Source organism: Buceros rhinoceros, unplaced genomic scaffold (genome assembly GCF_000710305.1).
Source record: "Buceros rhinoceros silvestris isolate BGI_N320 unplaced genomic scaffold, ASM71030v1 scaffold4353, whole genome shotgun sequence".
Taxonomy (NCBI): Eukaryota; Metazoa; Chordata; class Aves; order Bucerotiformes; family Bucerotidae; genus Buceros; species Buceros rhinoceros.
The window spans coordinates 21,843-39,260 of NW_010401664.1; the positions used below are offsets into that span (position 1 = coordinate 21,843).

Here is a 17,418-nt window from a genome sequence, read left to right on the forward strand (position 1 = left end):
TTTCCAATTATATACTGATTAGAAAATGGTAATCTGTGATTTTTGAGTAGAGCCCCATTAATAGATGCTAACCTGTTAAATTTTAATTATGTATATATTTTATTTTCTTTTGACAGTTAAAAATAGTTTGAATGTATTACCATAACTCTCGAAAACGTGGCAATCAACAGAGTTTAAAAAACTTTTGCAAGCCTGCTTCAATAGCCAAAGTCATACTGTTTTGACTATAAAAACATACCTTCCATGAAACATTTGAAGGCAACTAAACAGGGCAAGCTGAATAGTAGATGGAACAAATTCATTATAAACAGCAAGTGATTAAAATGACATTCTTCAAACTAAAATAGATCAGATATGTGGGTTTTTTTTTGGATCCCCAGCCACACAAGGGATTGGGGGGAGAAAAAAAGATAGTGTGTAGAAGAGGAGAGAATCTGAATTCCTGGTACCATGGTCCAGATTTTATTTATGCTTTATTTTTTTTCTTGGGAGACACAAACTGAAAGGTTAATTTTGTGGATACTGGAAGCACATAGGGCAGCTTAACTAAAGAGAACTTTACAGTAGTAAATGCACTTAAATACTTAATTAGCGCTTACTGCCATTGAGCAACAAAAAATTGTGTGATAATTCAGTATGTTTTGGGAGTCAAACTCCATCCTACAGCAGTTTTGCTATTGTATATTGCTTGCTAGGAAGACCCCAATTTCCATTTATTTATAGGTCACTAAATCCAGACTAAGTTTTTCTGTAAATGAGAGTTTTGAAAACATACAGAATCTAGCAAGCTTTGATGACCACCTCAATTAATTTCGATTTTTTTCCTCCATGAGGACTTGCTGATGTACCTCCTACAGTTAGTCCAGGCACTGAAATACGAAAACTTTGATGACATAAAGAATGGTCTGGAACCTAGCAAGAGAGACAGTCAAGGTTCAATGTCAGAAAGCATGACAACATCTGGAACCAATGGTGCAGAAATAGACAGGTAAGAAGCATAGATTTCCAGAACAAAAGCAGAAACAGATGACAATGTAAGCCCTCAAAATCTTTCTCCCATTTAGGGACCATTGCGTATTCAATATCCTATTTTATAATCTGAAGCAGTGACAAATAAAAAAATCAACCCTGAGCTTTCACATAATGTATTTTCTGACTACAGTTTGTTTACAGAGCAAACGTTCTTAATCTTGAGGTTCTGGCCTTTGACCTTAGTGCACAAAAGGAAGACAGCTTTTGGAGAGCAGGGAAAACTCTGGCATTTCTTCCTTTTGTCCTTGCAAAAGTAAGGATTTATTCAGTGAAGTTGCATGAAGCTCCAATTATCACTTCAGTCAAAGAATATGGATCATTCTGAAATGGAAAGAAGTATCTTCCTGCTCCTGTGAAAGGTGTAGAGAGAGTCCTGTGAATGTAAAGTTTCTGGGGAGCACATTTTTCATTCTTTTAGGAATCCAAAAGACAGGCTTAATTATCTAATTAATGTGATGGTAAACAAGGTGCAAGCAAACTTGGTTAAGCAAAGTCTTCTGTGAATATGTAATTTGAATTTTCGGGATATATAGGCTTAAGCTTCGACATCGAATCACTTGTATCACTGGAGTATACTTTCCATACTACAAGTATCCTACCTTTCATTGATCTTGCTGCTCAGCCGTACTGTGGGTGTCCTGGGATGTACGGTGTATTCTGAGGCTGCATTGGCGCCTTAAACATTAGTGGAGCTGTTTTATTAGTTCCTTTTAGTTAAATATACTGTCTGATAATTTTGCCTTGCAAGCATTGAGTTTGTCTACTCTATTATGTATAATTGCTTTCCAGAGACGAGTATTTGCAGGTGTTGTGTATTAGCAATTTCATCTTAAGAACATTTGAAAAAACGTTATCCTAAAAATGCAGGTTTGCTAAATTCCCATCTATGTCTGCTTATTTTTTTTTTTAATGGAAGATGAAACAAAATGCTAAGTTTTATGCACGTGAGTGTCCTTCACAGCCATAAATTGTGTAGCTGTCCAGGCACAGATTATTGCTGTTTTCAGGAACTGCAGCTGTCACTGTTGCTGTTCATGCAGTTTGTTCTGAAGCAGGGTTGAGATACTGTCTTCAAAGATACATCATTTCCAGTTTTCTGAATTTATTATGCTGTGGAAGTAAAATACATTGCAATTTCATGCATCCCCCCTGGCCCCCAAGCAAGAATTTTGAATCATGCCAATTACATGCTTTCCTTTATGTAGTTCCCAGATCATGAGTCCTGTTCCACCTGTTTCCTCACCACCTCTTGCTTCTAAGACAAAGGAGCTTGCAGACAATGAAAACCTTGACGTAAGTCACATGCTTTACCTTCTATTTTTTATGAATTTTTAGTGACCTGGTACCGGTTTTAGGTTTTGGTTTTGGAAGTTCAGATCTCTCTACTGTATCTTGCTAAATGCTTAAAGTGCTCAAAGAGTATAAATATAAAATGAATTATAAGAAAATAGCAATAGCCTAACAGATCTTGGGTTTTTTTATACGCCAGCTGTTTAGGTACACTGTCACACTATACGAAATCGGGGAAGTAGACATTGAATAGTTTTTAAAATTAAAGTGCTCTCCTTTAATGGAGAAAACTACTGCAGAGGCCATCACATTCTGATTAGATAGTGATAATTGCGTGTGTTTAGGTGTTTTATAGGAGGTGTTTTCATGGAAGATGGTTATCCAAATGTCTTAATCTCTGCAATCTGTTCTTCCTGTCGCCATATTCTTTGGCACAGATGTTGCCTTTTTTGAACCTAAGTGATACACTGTATTGATTTACATCTGCCAAGGATTACACTCAGTTTATACCACAAGTAGAAGAGTAGTAAGAATGGGGCTGGAGGGAGGGAAAGATAGAAGGTAAGGACAGTTTGATTTTAATCTGATGTGCAATTAGTTGGTCTTTGAACTAAAGATTCATTCCCTGTTGCGAATTTTGCTTTATGAACCTCAGTACTGCATAGAAAATAAACCTTAAATTGAGCATATCAGCAAGGATACACAATTTTTTTAGCTGGAATATTAAACCTTGAAAAAGCAGGTAAATGCTGTATATCCTCTACAGATTTTTTGTTTATGTTGAAACGTAGAACATCGTAAAATAGTTTTAGACCTTCTGGATGGAAAATAGCGTAGCAAATCCCTTTTAGGGTTAAATCATACAGGCAGGGATGATGGCACGGGAGGAAAGTGTAATATATTGTAAATCGAAACTGTACATTAAAAGTTTATTGTTGTAGAACATCATGTGCTTTTGACATGTTGGTAAATATATTACTGTAGTAGCAGACTTTTATTTGTAGTGTTGTTGCTGGAATTGGAGTAATAGTAAAACTTAATATGATTTAAATACTATGTTGGATTGGATTAATGTTTTACAAAGGAATGTATCTCTCAAAACCCCCTATGATTGTTTGGGTTTTTTCCTTAACTTTATCTCTCTCTTGAGTGCTTAGACTTCTTTATAATTTAGTTTTGCTTTTCTTAAATCCGTTCCAGCAAGACCTTTGCACATTCTTGATATCACGAGCATGCAAAAATTCCACGTTGGCAAACTACTTGTACTGGTAAGTTAGAATCTATTTATTCATGCTATATCAATGACATCCCAGAAGGATGCACAGGAAATGAACTGTCTTGAGAACTTTAGAATCTCAATTTCTTTCAGGATGAAGTAGTAGTTTTAAAAAAAAATAAGCGTTTGAACTGAATAATTAGTAAAAGGAGGGTGCTGTTTTTTAAAACGCACAAATATGCTTTACTGCTAGAAAGAGGAAGGTGATTTGTAGTGCGTTAAGTACAGTGTTCCAAAAAAAAAAAAAAAAGCCTGGCTTTAGTTTCTAAGTTGTAATTCAAATTGTTTATGGTGGTGATGAGGAGATAAAGTTCATCTTCTGCTCTGCTTTTCTGTTTGGTTTGTGTTTGTGTTTTTAATTTTTGATAGTGTTAGCTAGATTATTGGAAATTAATGTACTTTAGTATTAATCAAGAGTGTACTTTATGAAGTTTCATAAAGCACTAATTTTTTGTGTTAATCTAAGGGGGTTTTTTAGATTACTTTTATGGTTATGTTATGAGCACTGACAAAACGTTGTTGCAGATGTGTACTTTCTTAAGGGGGAACTTTAGGTGTGTGTAGTTCGTCTAGATAGCAGAGGTAATACTGCTTAGCTGAGGATCTTGTCTCATGTCAGTGGTTTAAGAAGTAAATTAGATGCCTGAACTAGTCATCCACGTGCTTTCTGAATAAGCATTTACAGCTAGGAATTACCTTATGTGAAGAAGACTGAGATGAATAGAGCTGTACTCTGTGCAGGTTTGTGTGTATATGTGTGTGTGCTAACACACACATATATATATGGATATACCCAACAGAGCTGTCTGCTAATTCACTTGTAGAGAGCTTAGGTGCCTCTTACATGGCTAAACTTAAGTTAAACAATTCTCATGATAGGAGCATCTAATAATTAAAAATACTGTTACACAATCATAGGTTAATATGCTGTGAAGTCATGAATTGGGAGTAGAGTGTGGCATGTGGTGTAAACCTATCCGGTTCTTACAAAACTCTTAAAAGCTTCCTAACCGATTGTGAGAATCATTCCATTTGCAAATGTCTTTTCTGTTATTTTACTGTATTTTCAGTAGTCTGAATTTAAGAGACTTAAGTGCACGACTTAACCACAGTTCCTGAGTGGCCAGTGGCCCAAGTTCTTAGTGCAAAGGCCAGAGATAATGCTTGGCTTCAGAAAAAGGTGCTGGTAAATTTAAATGTTTAAAATAATTTCATGCTGAGTTGATGTGGGCAGAGGACAAATGCTTGACCTAATCAATATTCTTCATTAAATGAGTGTTAGTAGGTTAACTTACTTCAAAGTTCAAGCATCCAGAACTTCGAAGTTTCTGTGTTATGATTTAAAAAAACCCAAAAACCTCCACCAAACGAAAAACCCTGTCCATTTATTCTTTGTTTTCTTTCCAGACATCTCAATTTCTCAGTGACAAAGTACAAATGTTGCAGCCACTGTTTTTGCTGACGTAGCCATAAATCCTCTTGTCTGCTGATCAATTGCTTCTTTCAGCTATCCAGACACATCATGCACCTAAAATAATCAATGGAAAAAGTACTGTAACCCTTGAAAATCAAATCTCCTGCTCAGTTACTTGTCATTGTAAAGCCGTCCTATCCTTACGCCTTAACAGTGGCTACAGAAGCCAGTGCTGTGGCTTTTTTCTGTCTCATCCTTGGATGTATGAGACACCTATTCAAGTACGAAGCATTACTCTTCTTGTTTCAAGATAGCTTTGAGGAACTGTCTAGGGTTTTTTAACAAATGAAGATGAAAATGATAACGTTTCAACTCATTACTTCCTGGTTTCCTTGAAGGTCCAGTGCACAAACTTTGTAAATACGGAGTTATTTTTATACTAATTTTGTGAGGGAATGATCTACAGCAATATATTAGCAAAGTCCTGGAAGTAATCTTTAGTTAGAGATTTTGTTGGGAAAATACTCACGGGATGTTACATATGCCTTAGTTTAATGTATGTAGTATATTATGCATTTATAAATAAGACTAGTCGCATCTGATGAGCTGCAAACTACAGACCCCCAGTCTTGTCCCATAACCATTCAGCTGCAAAGAGATTCTGCACGTGTGTAAGGAAGGAGTAATTCTGGCTGTCAGCGTGAAGTCCAGGTGTTTGTGTTGGAATGTGTAGAGGCACTTCTGAATCCAAATGCAGCGACTGGAAATCATCTGACTTGCTAATTTCTCCCTTTTTTTAGTAGTGGGGTTACAGGTTTTTACTAGGTAGTACTAGGAGATCTACTGATCAACAGAAAGATGACTTCCTGTGCCTAGCTACTTCTGGCTTGTCAGTGCTGTGAACAAAAATAAACACAAAAGTATTCGAAACAGCTACTTAACATATAAAAATAAATTTTCTGTATAACTTTCCCAAATTGTACTATTTAAATCTTGTACCTGAATCATAATTTTAGAAATAAAAACTTAATTTCAGAGTGTAGACTTTGCAGAGTTACCCGGAGCAATACGAACTCTTCCACCACTGCTAATGGTAAAGATGGGGAGCACGTAGGGTGAGATTCTTCCTGGTTTTGCAGCTACATTTGAAGAGTTAAGATTGCAGTCACTACATTACGGGGAGGGCAGTAGCGCAGTGGAACGTGTACTCCTCCCACATGTACCACTTGGTTGGAGTGTTTTATGGTTTGGACTTCTGACTTGTCCTGTTTCAGTGATGCCTGTGTAAGTGAAAGACCTCAGAAACTTTGATAGGCTCGACGGATCCAACTAGGAATTTGTGACAACGCAGTTTGGAAGAGCTCTACTGTTGAGGTGGATACGTCATTCAAAGATGGACTTTATTTTTAGTTCTAGGCCTAAAATGCAGGGTGACTGTATTTCCCTGGAATTCTGCAGCACCAGAGTACAGCATAACTTGGGTTGTTTTTATTCTGCAGGTATGTCATAGTGGAGTGTGAAGATCAAGACACTCAGCAGAGGGACCCAAAGACTCACGAAATGTACTTAAATGTGATGAGAAGATTTAGTCAGGCTTTGCTGAAGGTAATGCCACTGTGATAGAAATACATACTTTGGGATAGTTTTGGATAGCCCTTTAAAAAGGGACAGGTGTGACACATATTGAAACCTTTAAAAAAGCTTCCAGTTTTGAATTTTGAGTTTGTGGTAAACCAAAAAAACTACTGAAAAAGAAAGAAGCAAGCAATGAGAACCCTTTCCTCCTTGTTTTCTTTGCTTGTTCGTGTTAGTAACATGCTGTTCCTAAAATCCCCTACCCTGTGTAATCTGTTTTATTGACCATTTCTTCATGGCAAACACCTGTCCTTGCAGAGCGGTTTGAGACAAGAGACCTGTATCTTTGCACTTCACAGCCAGTGTTGTTCTGCGTATCAGCAGCAGAGGGTGCTGGAGCAGCAAGAAGAAAAGCAAAGACAAAAAGCCCCCAGACTTTTGTGAATTGCAGGCTATAGTTTACAGCAGATGTGCCGTCTTTCCTGATTTTCATCTACCTCACACGTCATCTTAATTCCAGTTTTGGGGATGTTACTCAAATCTGACTCTTCATGAGAATATTCCATGTGCTTATCCTTACTAACTTACTTTGGCTGTGTGAACAGGCTTGTCACGCATGACTTGTTCAGCACTGAAATTGTTGATGCAAATCGAAATGCACTGGTAGGTCAGATAATTGATTGCCAGCTACAGTGATTCTGATTGTGTTTTACAGAAAACACCTTTCAAAGTGACAAGAAATTGATTGTTATTCACTTAGCTGTTCAAAGCCAAAAGGTCTAAGAGTAAAGGAATAATTTCTAGATAAAATAATTACAGAACAAAGAACTAATTTTGTTTCTTTTGATTCACTTAGGGTGATAAGTCAGTCAGAGTTATGCGTTCGTTGTTGGCAGCCCAGCAGACATTTGTAGATCGGCTTGTTCACGTAATGAAAGCAGTGCAGCGTGAAAGTGGGAATCGTAAGAAAAAGGTAACTAGAGGATTGGAAGACTTTTCTTTGCCTAGAATTTGACAAGAGGTATGTTAGCTTTTCAGTAAAAATTCTTAGCACCAAGATTTCTAACAGAGGTCCATCTATCCTCTAATAATTTTAGCTAACTTTAAACAAACTTACGAGAGGTTTAGATGGGTCGAAGTTCCAAAGTGTTCTGGAAGTTTATAGATGAAAACAGAAGGAAAAATCTTGGGATATTTTGGCAAAAAATTGTGAGAATAATTGAATAGCTGATAATATAACAGGCGGGGGGGGCGGGACATGGGAAGGTCACAGAGGTTATTGTGGTGTGGGGGTTATGCTAGGATAGAAAATGAAGTTTACCTAGCAGCAAAGTTTCCATTTCTCACGAGTGCAACAAAACTATTATTTCATAAGGTAGGTGTTTAGCAGAACTTTGCTTTCTGTTGATGAAAGGATTTCTATCATAGGTGCATTTTAAGAACCTTTGCACTTAAAATATTTTAAGTGAGCTTGGGGGATGGGGTATGAGGAGGAAGCAGGAAGGCCGAAGAGGTTTATATTCATGTATTTTCTTCTGACACATCATTTTTGTCATCTTTTTTTTAATCTGCAGGGTACGTTTGTGCGGGAAAATGAAACACTTAATCATTCTATCAATGATATTTTTTGAATGTTCTATGTCTCAGTAATAAAGGAGTAATCACTAAAAGAGAAGGGGGGTTTTTCAGTTCGTAAGAGTGTATTTCCTGCTATTATTCTGCTACTTGTGCAGGCAATTTAGAAATAAATTTTTGTAAGACTATTATACCTGGCACTTAGAAAATCGCTTGACGATACTCAGACTAGATTGAATATCTGCTTCCTTATTTGGATTACTGCAAATAGAGAATTTTTATTTCATTGGGTTTTAAGAGTGAAACCTTGATGCTTTAGAATAGTTAAGAATTGAATAAATTGGATATTTATTAATAATACATCCTTTCTTAAAAGACTTTTTAACTGTTTATATGTACCTGGTACTTATTTTATGGGTGTGCTGGTTTTGTTTCAAAACAAATTTTTATTCTTTTAGAATGAGAGGCTTCAGGCATTGTTAGCAGATAACGAAAAGATGAATTTAGCAGATATGGAACTTATTCCGCTTCCTCTGGAACCTCAGGTGAAAATTAAAGGGATAATCCCTGAAAAAGCCACACTCTTCAAGGTAAGTGAGATCTTCTGAATACCCGAGAGATTTAAAGGGACTGACATAGTCAAGGCAAAACATAACAGTAATGTGCTCTTAAAGTGGTTGAACAACTCCTTATTTTCATTGTGAAACTCTGTTTTGAAGTTAATATGCAAACTGTAAAGCTGCTTTTGTAAGACCGATGCAATCTATAAGTCTTACAAAGTCCCCAAGCTCAAGGAATGATTCCTAGTTGAGAATTTCTCTGAACTTTAGTTAGACTGTGTTTAGCAGGAATAATACCTATGATCAAAATCGTACAAGTCAAGTCAGGTGCACTGCATCTCAGATGGGTGTGCCTCTGTTTCATTGCAAAATAATCTGTGAAATTGGTAGAGACTGGAAAGCAGTAACGTGGCCCATTTCATGCAGTTACAGTGGGCTGACAGGTAGATCCTCTGTCCCTGCGATTGGTTAAGCCTTAGACCAATCCGTAGCAATTGCTTGTGATCATGTGGCCATGTCTTAATAGTCAAGAAATAGACAATATGCTGTTGAAAGGACGGGTTATTTTGCTTCCTGTACTACCTGGAATGTAAATTACTGCCTGGAATGTAGTTACTAGCTGTACCAATAATATAGGACATCTTTATAAATTCACTTTCAACTCATACATGTGACTGGTCTAATTTTAAGATGATCAGAATGTACTTTACAAGACAGGCCTTTGTCCAGGAGGCATTCCCTGCCAGTTAAAAATGTCCTAGCTGCCTCACAACCGGTGTTAATCCATCATCTCTACTAGGACATAAATTTATCATACCCAGTAGTTTCAAACTTTGACAGGTTGTGTTTACTGAAAATCAAAGATTAACGCTTTCCTGTAGTTTTGTGCTGTACCGTCTCTTGGTTTCCCAACTTTGGCTTCCTTCTTTAGTCTTTTTGAAGAGCATGCTTCTTCACTGGCATGCTGCTCTTGCACCTCAGGTTGGAAGCAACATTAGAAAGACCTTGTGATGAAAACAAGGCTTTTCAAATTTGAGGCAACTTTTAGTCTGAATATGATTTAAGGGCTTTGAGAAGAATGTTGACAAAAAGACTGCTGGAGCAGCAACTAAATATTCCATTTAGATAATATCACAAGAGTATGGCTTGATCAAGGATGTAACTGGATCAGGACAAACTCAAGTCAGGTAGTCTTCTACGTATTAATCTTCTGTAGCAATCTAGAAAATTTTGGACCAAAAATATGAGATGTAACTTGTTTCAAAATCAGAGGTGATTTTGATTCTGAAAGGTTATGGATTTCTGTTTCTCTCATTCTGTACTATGGGATAAAATCCAAACAAATCCAAAGAGGGAAGAGTGGCTAATTTTTGGTGCTCTGGGACATCACATGGCAGCTTTTTTATTTAAAGAATTGTTTTTTCCTTTTTATAGAATGTAATAATTAGAAACATTCATGCATGTGAAAATCTAATGTAACTGCTCAAATATTAAACTCTGTATCTTTGATATTTTTGTTTGGTTGGTTTGGTGTTGAGGTAAGTGATTGGATCAGTTACAATAAATGAAATAATTCATGTAGGTAATTGAACCCCTTGAACCCATTTTATGCAGAGAAATTGCAAACAATTAAATTGGCTTTCTCAAACAACAATGTAAAAAGACATTTTTGCTTTTACTAAATAGATTAAGGAAGCAATTAATTGTTGGAGATGTCTTGCCCCTAGCATTTCTTTGATGTTTATCCTGTAATTGTGTCTCTTTTTGATCTGGTCAGTTTAAATTTGGTTTGTTGTGACCTTTTGAATAGTGCTTCTGTGTCGATTGGAATTGCATGTGTACAAACAGAACTTGAATACTCCTTTCCTCCTGTGAGGGGCTGGAGAGGCAGGGGATGTATCATCTCACTCCTTGCTAAAAAAGAATTAAAGCCTTAAGGTATTTTTTTAAACAGTGTGGCTAAATCGCACTTTTGTTAATTGGAAATTGTGTGTTCGAACTGCTGAGTCCTAGACAGTGAGTTTTAGAAGCTTTAGAAATTTTAGAAGCTTTAGAATTGCTTGTTTTTTTCCAGGCTTGAGAAACATGAAAAAGGCGCTGCTGCTCACTGCCACACTGTTAGTACTCAAATGGGACTATTCTAAACTTTTTTGTAACTGAATTTGATACTTTAATCCTGTGACCTGACGCCTTCTTAATTCACTCAGATCTACGATGCAGTAAACAAACATATTAGAATGCCACTATAGCAACATGTTAATACAAATATTGCTGTGAACCAGCTTAGTAGAATAAGTTTCCTTTTCCAGAGTGCCTTAATGCCTGCTCAGTTATTCTTCAAGACAGAAGACGGAGGCAAATATCCTGTAATTTTTAAGCATGGTGATGATTTACGTCAAGATCAACTTATTCTTCAGATTATTTCACTCATGGATAAGGTGAGAATTATGAGTCCACATCCCTGTTCCTCTGTGTTCTTGATTTTCTTTGTGGAGAGCAAGATTGTTAATAAGCTGTTAAGACAGCTTATGTTGGTAACACATTCCAGGGTTCTCAGATCTTAGGTGGCTTTTGTCTTTTCTTTAGAGACATGCAATGATCCCCTTTCTGTTGCATTCATCTTAGCTTTTGTGTGTTTGTGGTTTTTTTCCAGCTGTTAAGAAAAGAGAATCTGGATTTAAAGCTGACACCCTATAAAGTGCTGGCAACTAGTACAAAACACGGTATGGATATTTTTATTTCCTAAAAATATGGTACTGAGAGGAATCTTCTGTCTGTGTTCACAGACTGTGGTGTGACACAGTATTTCCATGAGAGGTGTTTTGCTTATTACAGCATTCTAAAAATCAGCTCAATGTGTAAGAGAATGTTGTTCCAATATAAGTCATGGAAGTAAACAACCTGAGTGACTACAGTATTCCACAGGTGGCTGAAATATCTTCATAAAAGAAGCCTGGTCTGGATTTTGGACTGTGTGACAATAAGTACTCTTATGTTTGTTGTTAGCTTGCTTGTGCGATCTTGTAACTTTTAACACTCCTGTTTATAGATCTTTGCATGAAATGGTGGAAAAAAACAAGAAGAAGCAAAGTCAAACTTGGCTATGCTTTTAAATAGATTCTGGGTAAATATTTAAAAAGCCATTGATTTACTTTCTGTTTTCATGAAAATATGGAACAACGTACCTTTTGCAAGCTAATTTGATGCTAATGACAAGGGTTTTTTTGAAGCTACTGAAGGCAGAATATTTGGAGTTTTTTGCTGATGAGAAGCAGTTGAACAAAAATGTGTTTTGTTGACCTTTAATAAACATGCATTATTGAGTAGTTTGAACGCTGTGTGCATTGGAGATTTCATGGTTTTGGTTGTTTTCTGTCACAGGGTTCATGCAGTTTATTCAGTCAGTACCAGTTGCAGAAGTTCTTGCCACTGAGGAAAGTATACAGGTATGCATTGGGGGGGGTTTAAGTCTTCGTAAATCGAAGACTTAGATCTCATACAAAAGTCTTTTTAGTCTCTCAACTGATTTTTCTACCCATTGATAAACGACAAATTCCAGATTGAACCATAAGGGTGTTTACACAGGTGTTTTACTTTAAAAAGATATATTTACATCACCACATGTCCTAAAAGTAATACCATTTAAATAACTAAAGTATCGTTTACTTGTGATACTGAAATTCTGACTTTGCTGTAATGACGAATGGAAGATGCATCGCACTGTCCTGTAGTGTTTGAAAGTGTTGCTTTGATGTCATTCATTCGGTAGTTTTCACTTGATACCTTGTCAAAATAGAATTTAATGGTGTTTTTAATGGAACAGCTAAATAGTTTGTTCATATAATTTCTGAAGTCTGCTTCCCTGTCATAGTGGATGTATAAATACTGTGTGGTTTGGGGGAGGTTGTTTTTTTTTTTTTATTCTGTAACTGTCATGGAAATTGAGTAGGGATGCACAACTGAATAGTGGCACACAAAATACATGATGGTATCAAGCAAAGCACAAGCTAGGTAGCAGAGGTCAGCTGGCTGATATAAATTAAATACAGTTGGATAAAAGCGTACCACATTGCCATATGAGATAATAATATAGCTAATTTTTTTCTTAATGAAAACACAGGATGTTTATGTTGGATTCAGTTTGTCACAGTGCCTTTTTCCCTTTTTTGTGGTTGTATTTTGTATTCGTTCATAGCTTAGTAACAGGGATACAAAGCAGATAGCTGCCAGCTACTGCAAACTACATATATTAAAAATATGGATGTTAAAAAATGCTTATCATTTGTCATTATCATTTGCTTAAATAAGAATATCAGATGCTTTTAACTGATAAAAATGTGCTTTTTGTTAATCAATGACCAGCGTCAAGTCAACATAAGTTTTCTGAGCTTTCCATAATTATTGTGATAAGCTACATCTACATGTTCAATAATCATATAGTTTATAAAGTGTTTTCTTGGCAACCCTTTGTAATCTTGGAAGTGTATTCATATGCTAGTCTATTACATGTTTCTATAAAATATATTTAGAAATGTTCGTGAAATTGCCATTTTGCAATGTTACAATGTCATATTATTCCAATCTGTGATAGGTGCCTCACTGTTTTAGTTGTTGTGCAGACGTAAGGAGCAATCCTTCCTGTGAAGAACTGCTAATCTAAATAGACAAAATGCCAGAAGAATGTGATCTAGGATTGCTTCACAGATCAATGGCAAAATACGTTATAGAGCCCAGATTTCCTGTGCCAAAGCGTGATGAAATAGCTGGACATTGTAGGCAGGGAAATAAAAACTAAATGAACATTTTTAGGTGTTGTAGAACCGCGTTTTCTTTTTGTACATGTCCATTTTGGGTGTCACAGTGTGTTTTAATAAAGATTGGCACAGTATAAAAATCGTAAAAAAAGTATCACTTCTGAAAAGACTTAAGGCAAGCAATCTAATACTGGCTGGCAATGCAGATCCACAGGAAAGAAAAGGTATTTTACCTTCTATCAGCAATCTTAAAATGGTCATGTTTTGGAGGTTCCATTTCTCTGTAACCAAAGATATTTAAAGCTTTCTTCAGGCCTTAAAACTCTGATACATGTTGGAACAAGTCTGCTTTTCAAGCAAAACTTTGTTAAATAGCCTGCAGGTACCCTCCTTCAGTACCTCCTTCTCATTTTTAGATTCCCTTCATTGTTTTGTTATGATTTTAGTCATTTGTATGTCATCCAGATGCCTGCAGAGCTCCTCTTAACAGGGCTTGCTTATATTTGTGTTTGCTTACTGGGAGAGACTTGTGCTTAGGCTTGGATTAATTTAGTTATCTTTTGTCTCAGTCAAGAAGACTTTCTTCTGAGTGGTGGGAAGAACTGTTTTTGTTTGGGAAAACTTATGTTTTCCTTTTAAGCTCAGTAGTGGTTGGTTGTATTGGTAAATATGGATATTTAATCGTGATAGACCTTGTAAGAGTGTGTGTCCCAAATACCGTAACTAATCTGGTCTGTTGGTCCTGTTTTAGTTTTTGCTCATCTGGCCTAAACAGTGTCTTGCAGAAGTATTTGCAGTCATAGTTACTAATTAAATTCTCAATGCATTGAGAATTTTCTGAACCTGTTAATAAAGAAAATTGCTTTTTAATTTGAACTTCAGATATTTTTTCTGTTAAGAATGTGGTGATTAAGACAGAAAATAAAGCAATATTAAATTAGGACTTACTAGGTTTCTTGGGAGTGGTTGTTAGTTTAACAGTTTGTAATAATGACCGTTTATGGTCTTGATTTAAATCTTTTTTTTTTTTTTTTCTACCAGTTCTAATGATCCTGTTTGAGGTCATGTAGAATAACTAAATATGTTGATGACTTCCCCTCCAGAACTTCTTCAGAAAACATGCACCCAGTGAGACTGGTCCTCATGGAATAAGTGCAGAGGTGATGGACACGTATGTTAAGAGCTGTGGTAAGTTACACTCTTACAGTTGGTAACTTCCTATCTGAAGTGTAAAGGACAGGTATTAAGACATTAAAGACATCAAAGGAGCTATTAAGACATTTCAGTTTAGATGACTGTAGATAGAGCACTACATATGTGCTTGCTGTCAGAATCCCTGTGAAAGGGATCATTTTGAGCCTGGCATGTCATACACAATTGCTCTCCTCAGCCCTCTTTTTATTCTTCTTAAAGGAGACTAGAAGTTAAACACTTTGTGCTTTCTAGCAATAATGTTATCTCTGACCCCTCTGCATCATGAGTTGGGGTCTTTATAATTCAGGGAGATGGAAAGCATTTGTATAATGGTGAATCATCTGTATTTGAGGTTAGAAGATTTTAATTCCTTTTAAAAATATCTTTTTATTTGGAGAGGTGAGGCTACATTCAACTTCTTGTTCCATTTGGATGACAAGAAAAAGTGGTAGTGGTAATATAGTGGTAGTGATCACAATGCTAAAACATTACATGTGCTGTCCCTTAAAAAGCGACTTCACTCTACAAAAAGAAAAAAAAAAACACGAAAAACCTCCCTCAAATTCAGTTGTTGCTGCACAGTCTTCTCCCCTTCTCTTCCTGGTGATGCAGTCTTCAGAACTTCTTCAAACCGCTTTGCGTAGTGGGTGGAAGTCACAATTAAAACAGTTCACTGTTTGTCCCTGCTTGGCTTCTGCTTTGCTTGCAAATGCTGCTGATGTACATATTCAAACTCATATCAGTCTCTAATGCTTGATTACTGTTGCCTTAAAATATCTCCAGTTCAAAACGTGTACATTCATTTTGCTCCATATACTTCTATCTACCTTCGAAATGTCTTGATCCTGATATTGAATGAATTTAGGCTTTTAGTGTTAGGCATATAATTGTGAATATGAATAAACTTAGGAGTTTTAATTCATTACTTCAAATGTCCTTCACAGTGCTGATAATCTTAATTATGCTTCACCAGCACCACCCCAGCCCCTGGTCTCTGTGGTAATATTCATTACTAGTGAACAAGAACTAAGATAATATCATATGCTGTTGTTAATTGTGTGGAACGTTTTGCTCTCCAGGAAAGGTATTTATATTGTTGTTTACAATTTGCTTGTTACAGCTGGTTATTGTGTAATTACTTACATCCTTGGAGTTGGAGATAGACATCTGGATAATCTTTTGCTAACAAAAACAGGTAATTCTTTTTAGCACTATAGTTTTATAACAGCAGTTGTTGAGTTTCTAATGTGTTGGTACTGTTTCGCTGAGTGTTGTGGATGAGAATGTATTTTCAAAGGTAAAGTTACATTGTCTCATCCAAGGTAGTATTTGATCTAATGAATCAAAGTTTAGGTTTAAACTATCAGTGTGAAATGGCAGTTGAAGAGTAACAAAGCAAGTAGATATCTAAACACATCAGTAGACAAGATAAGATGTAATGTGTATCTGATACGTGGTTTTGATGTCAGTGTAAGACATCATTTTATGTGTAGGTAATGAAAGTCTAACTTAACCTCAACACAGACAGGTTTGTAAACTGGGATTTTTATATAGATTTTGGTTGGCTTATTCTATAGTACTGTTTGTTCTTGCACAGAAATGTGGATTCGTAAGTTGGTTTTTGTTAAACACAAGAATTTTCTCAAGTGATGCTACCTTTTTTGAATGTACTATGCACACAGCATATGATAAAATTTGACTGCCTTTATCTAAAACCAAGAAACGTTTCACCGTAGTCTTAAAGTTGGCTAAAATCATAATTAACTCTTGATTCAAAGCTGAAAAAAATGATACACTAAAAAATACTTGTAAAGTGACTCTTACCCCATTTTCCCAAATTGTTACATTCCTGTTTGATTGCATGTTAAAAAAAGCTGTTAGAAATCCAATTTAAGACCTACTAATTGGATGCCAGTTGTATTTTAATAGTTGACAAATAATTCCACTTTTTTCATGTATGCCATTCCAAATACAGTACATGTTTAGACCAGTATTACCAGTGGTTGTGGAAATAGGTATAATCTTAATGACTTCATTGAAACATCCGTGTGAATTCTTGTCTCAGATTTTATTTTCTTTTAAACAGATTGCTTCTCTGAGCTTTCAAGGTCTGTATATTTTTCTAAGAGATTTACATGACACGTCCCAGAAATGGGAATGTCACATGAAACATGTCAAAGCAGGATTCGCTTCAGCATTTTCTGTTCCTTAAGAATCTTGTGTTCTCGGTGGAACCAAACCTCTCTGATCATCAGGCTAAGTGAGCTTGCTGAACCATTCAGTTCCAGCTGAGATTATATATATTGGGGTTTTTATTAGGCCTGCTCTAACAAGAAAGAGGGAAATACTCTTTGGTGTCCTCCTCATTACAAACTCACAGCTTGGGAAGAGACAGTAGTAGAATTTACTGTTGAATCGAGTGCATCCTTTGTTTTGCTGCAAAACCCATGTATCTTGAAGCTGAAAATAGCAGATGTGCATCTTGATTCTCCCTAACTTGCTTTAATGTTATTTTTTGTGGCCATCTGCATGGATTCATAACAGACCAGGTAGGGTAAATATTCGGGTGGTTCTAAATAAGTAGAAAATACCTGTACTAGAGGAAATGAAGGATTTGAAAATTAAGCTACTTCAAGTATTAAAATCAATGCCTCAGGAGGGAAATAAAAGTGGTTTTGTTGAAAATGAATTTGTGCATAGCTACAGTAACTTCACAAAGTTTTACCAAACAAACATTTCCTGTAGGAC

The 17,418-nt window shown here is 36.1% G+C and overlaps 1 protein-coding gene across 1 annotated transcript in view; it reads left to right on the forward strand.

Moving 5' to 3' along the window:
• PIK3C3 (phosphatidylinositol 3-kinase, catalytic subunit type 3) overlaps positions 1-15,865 on the forward strand; it is a gene marked incomplete at both ends in the record, with an annotated part of 36,462 nt that extends 20,597 nt beyond the window's left edge. The window contains 11 exons of the mRNA XM_010132343.1: positions 834-988; positions 2,238-2,325; positions 3,523-3,590; positions 6,512-6,617; positions 7,444-7,560; positions 8,621-8,752; positions 11,032-11,160; positions 11,376-11,445; positions 12,104-12,168; positions 14,580-14,664; positions 15,791-15,865. Of these exons, the coding sequence (XP_010130645.1) occupies positions 834-988; positions 2,238-2,325; positions 3,523-3,590; positions 6,512-6,617; positions 7,444-7,560; positions 8,621-8,752; positions 11,032-11,160; positions 11,376-11,445; positions 12,104-12,168; positions 14,580-14,664; positions 15,791-15,865 (1,090 nt within the window). The remainder of the gene's footprint in view (positions 1-833; positions 989-2,237; positions 2,326-3,522; positions 3,591-6,511; positions 6,618-7,443; positions 7,561-8,620; positions 8,753-11,031; positions 11,161-11,375; positions 11,446-12,103; positions 12,169-14,579; positions 14,665-15,790) is intronic.
• Between the last annotated feature and the right edge of the window lie 1,553 nt (positions 15,866-17,418).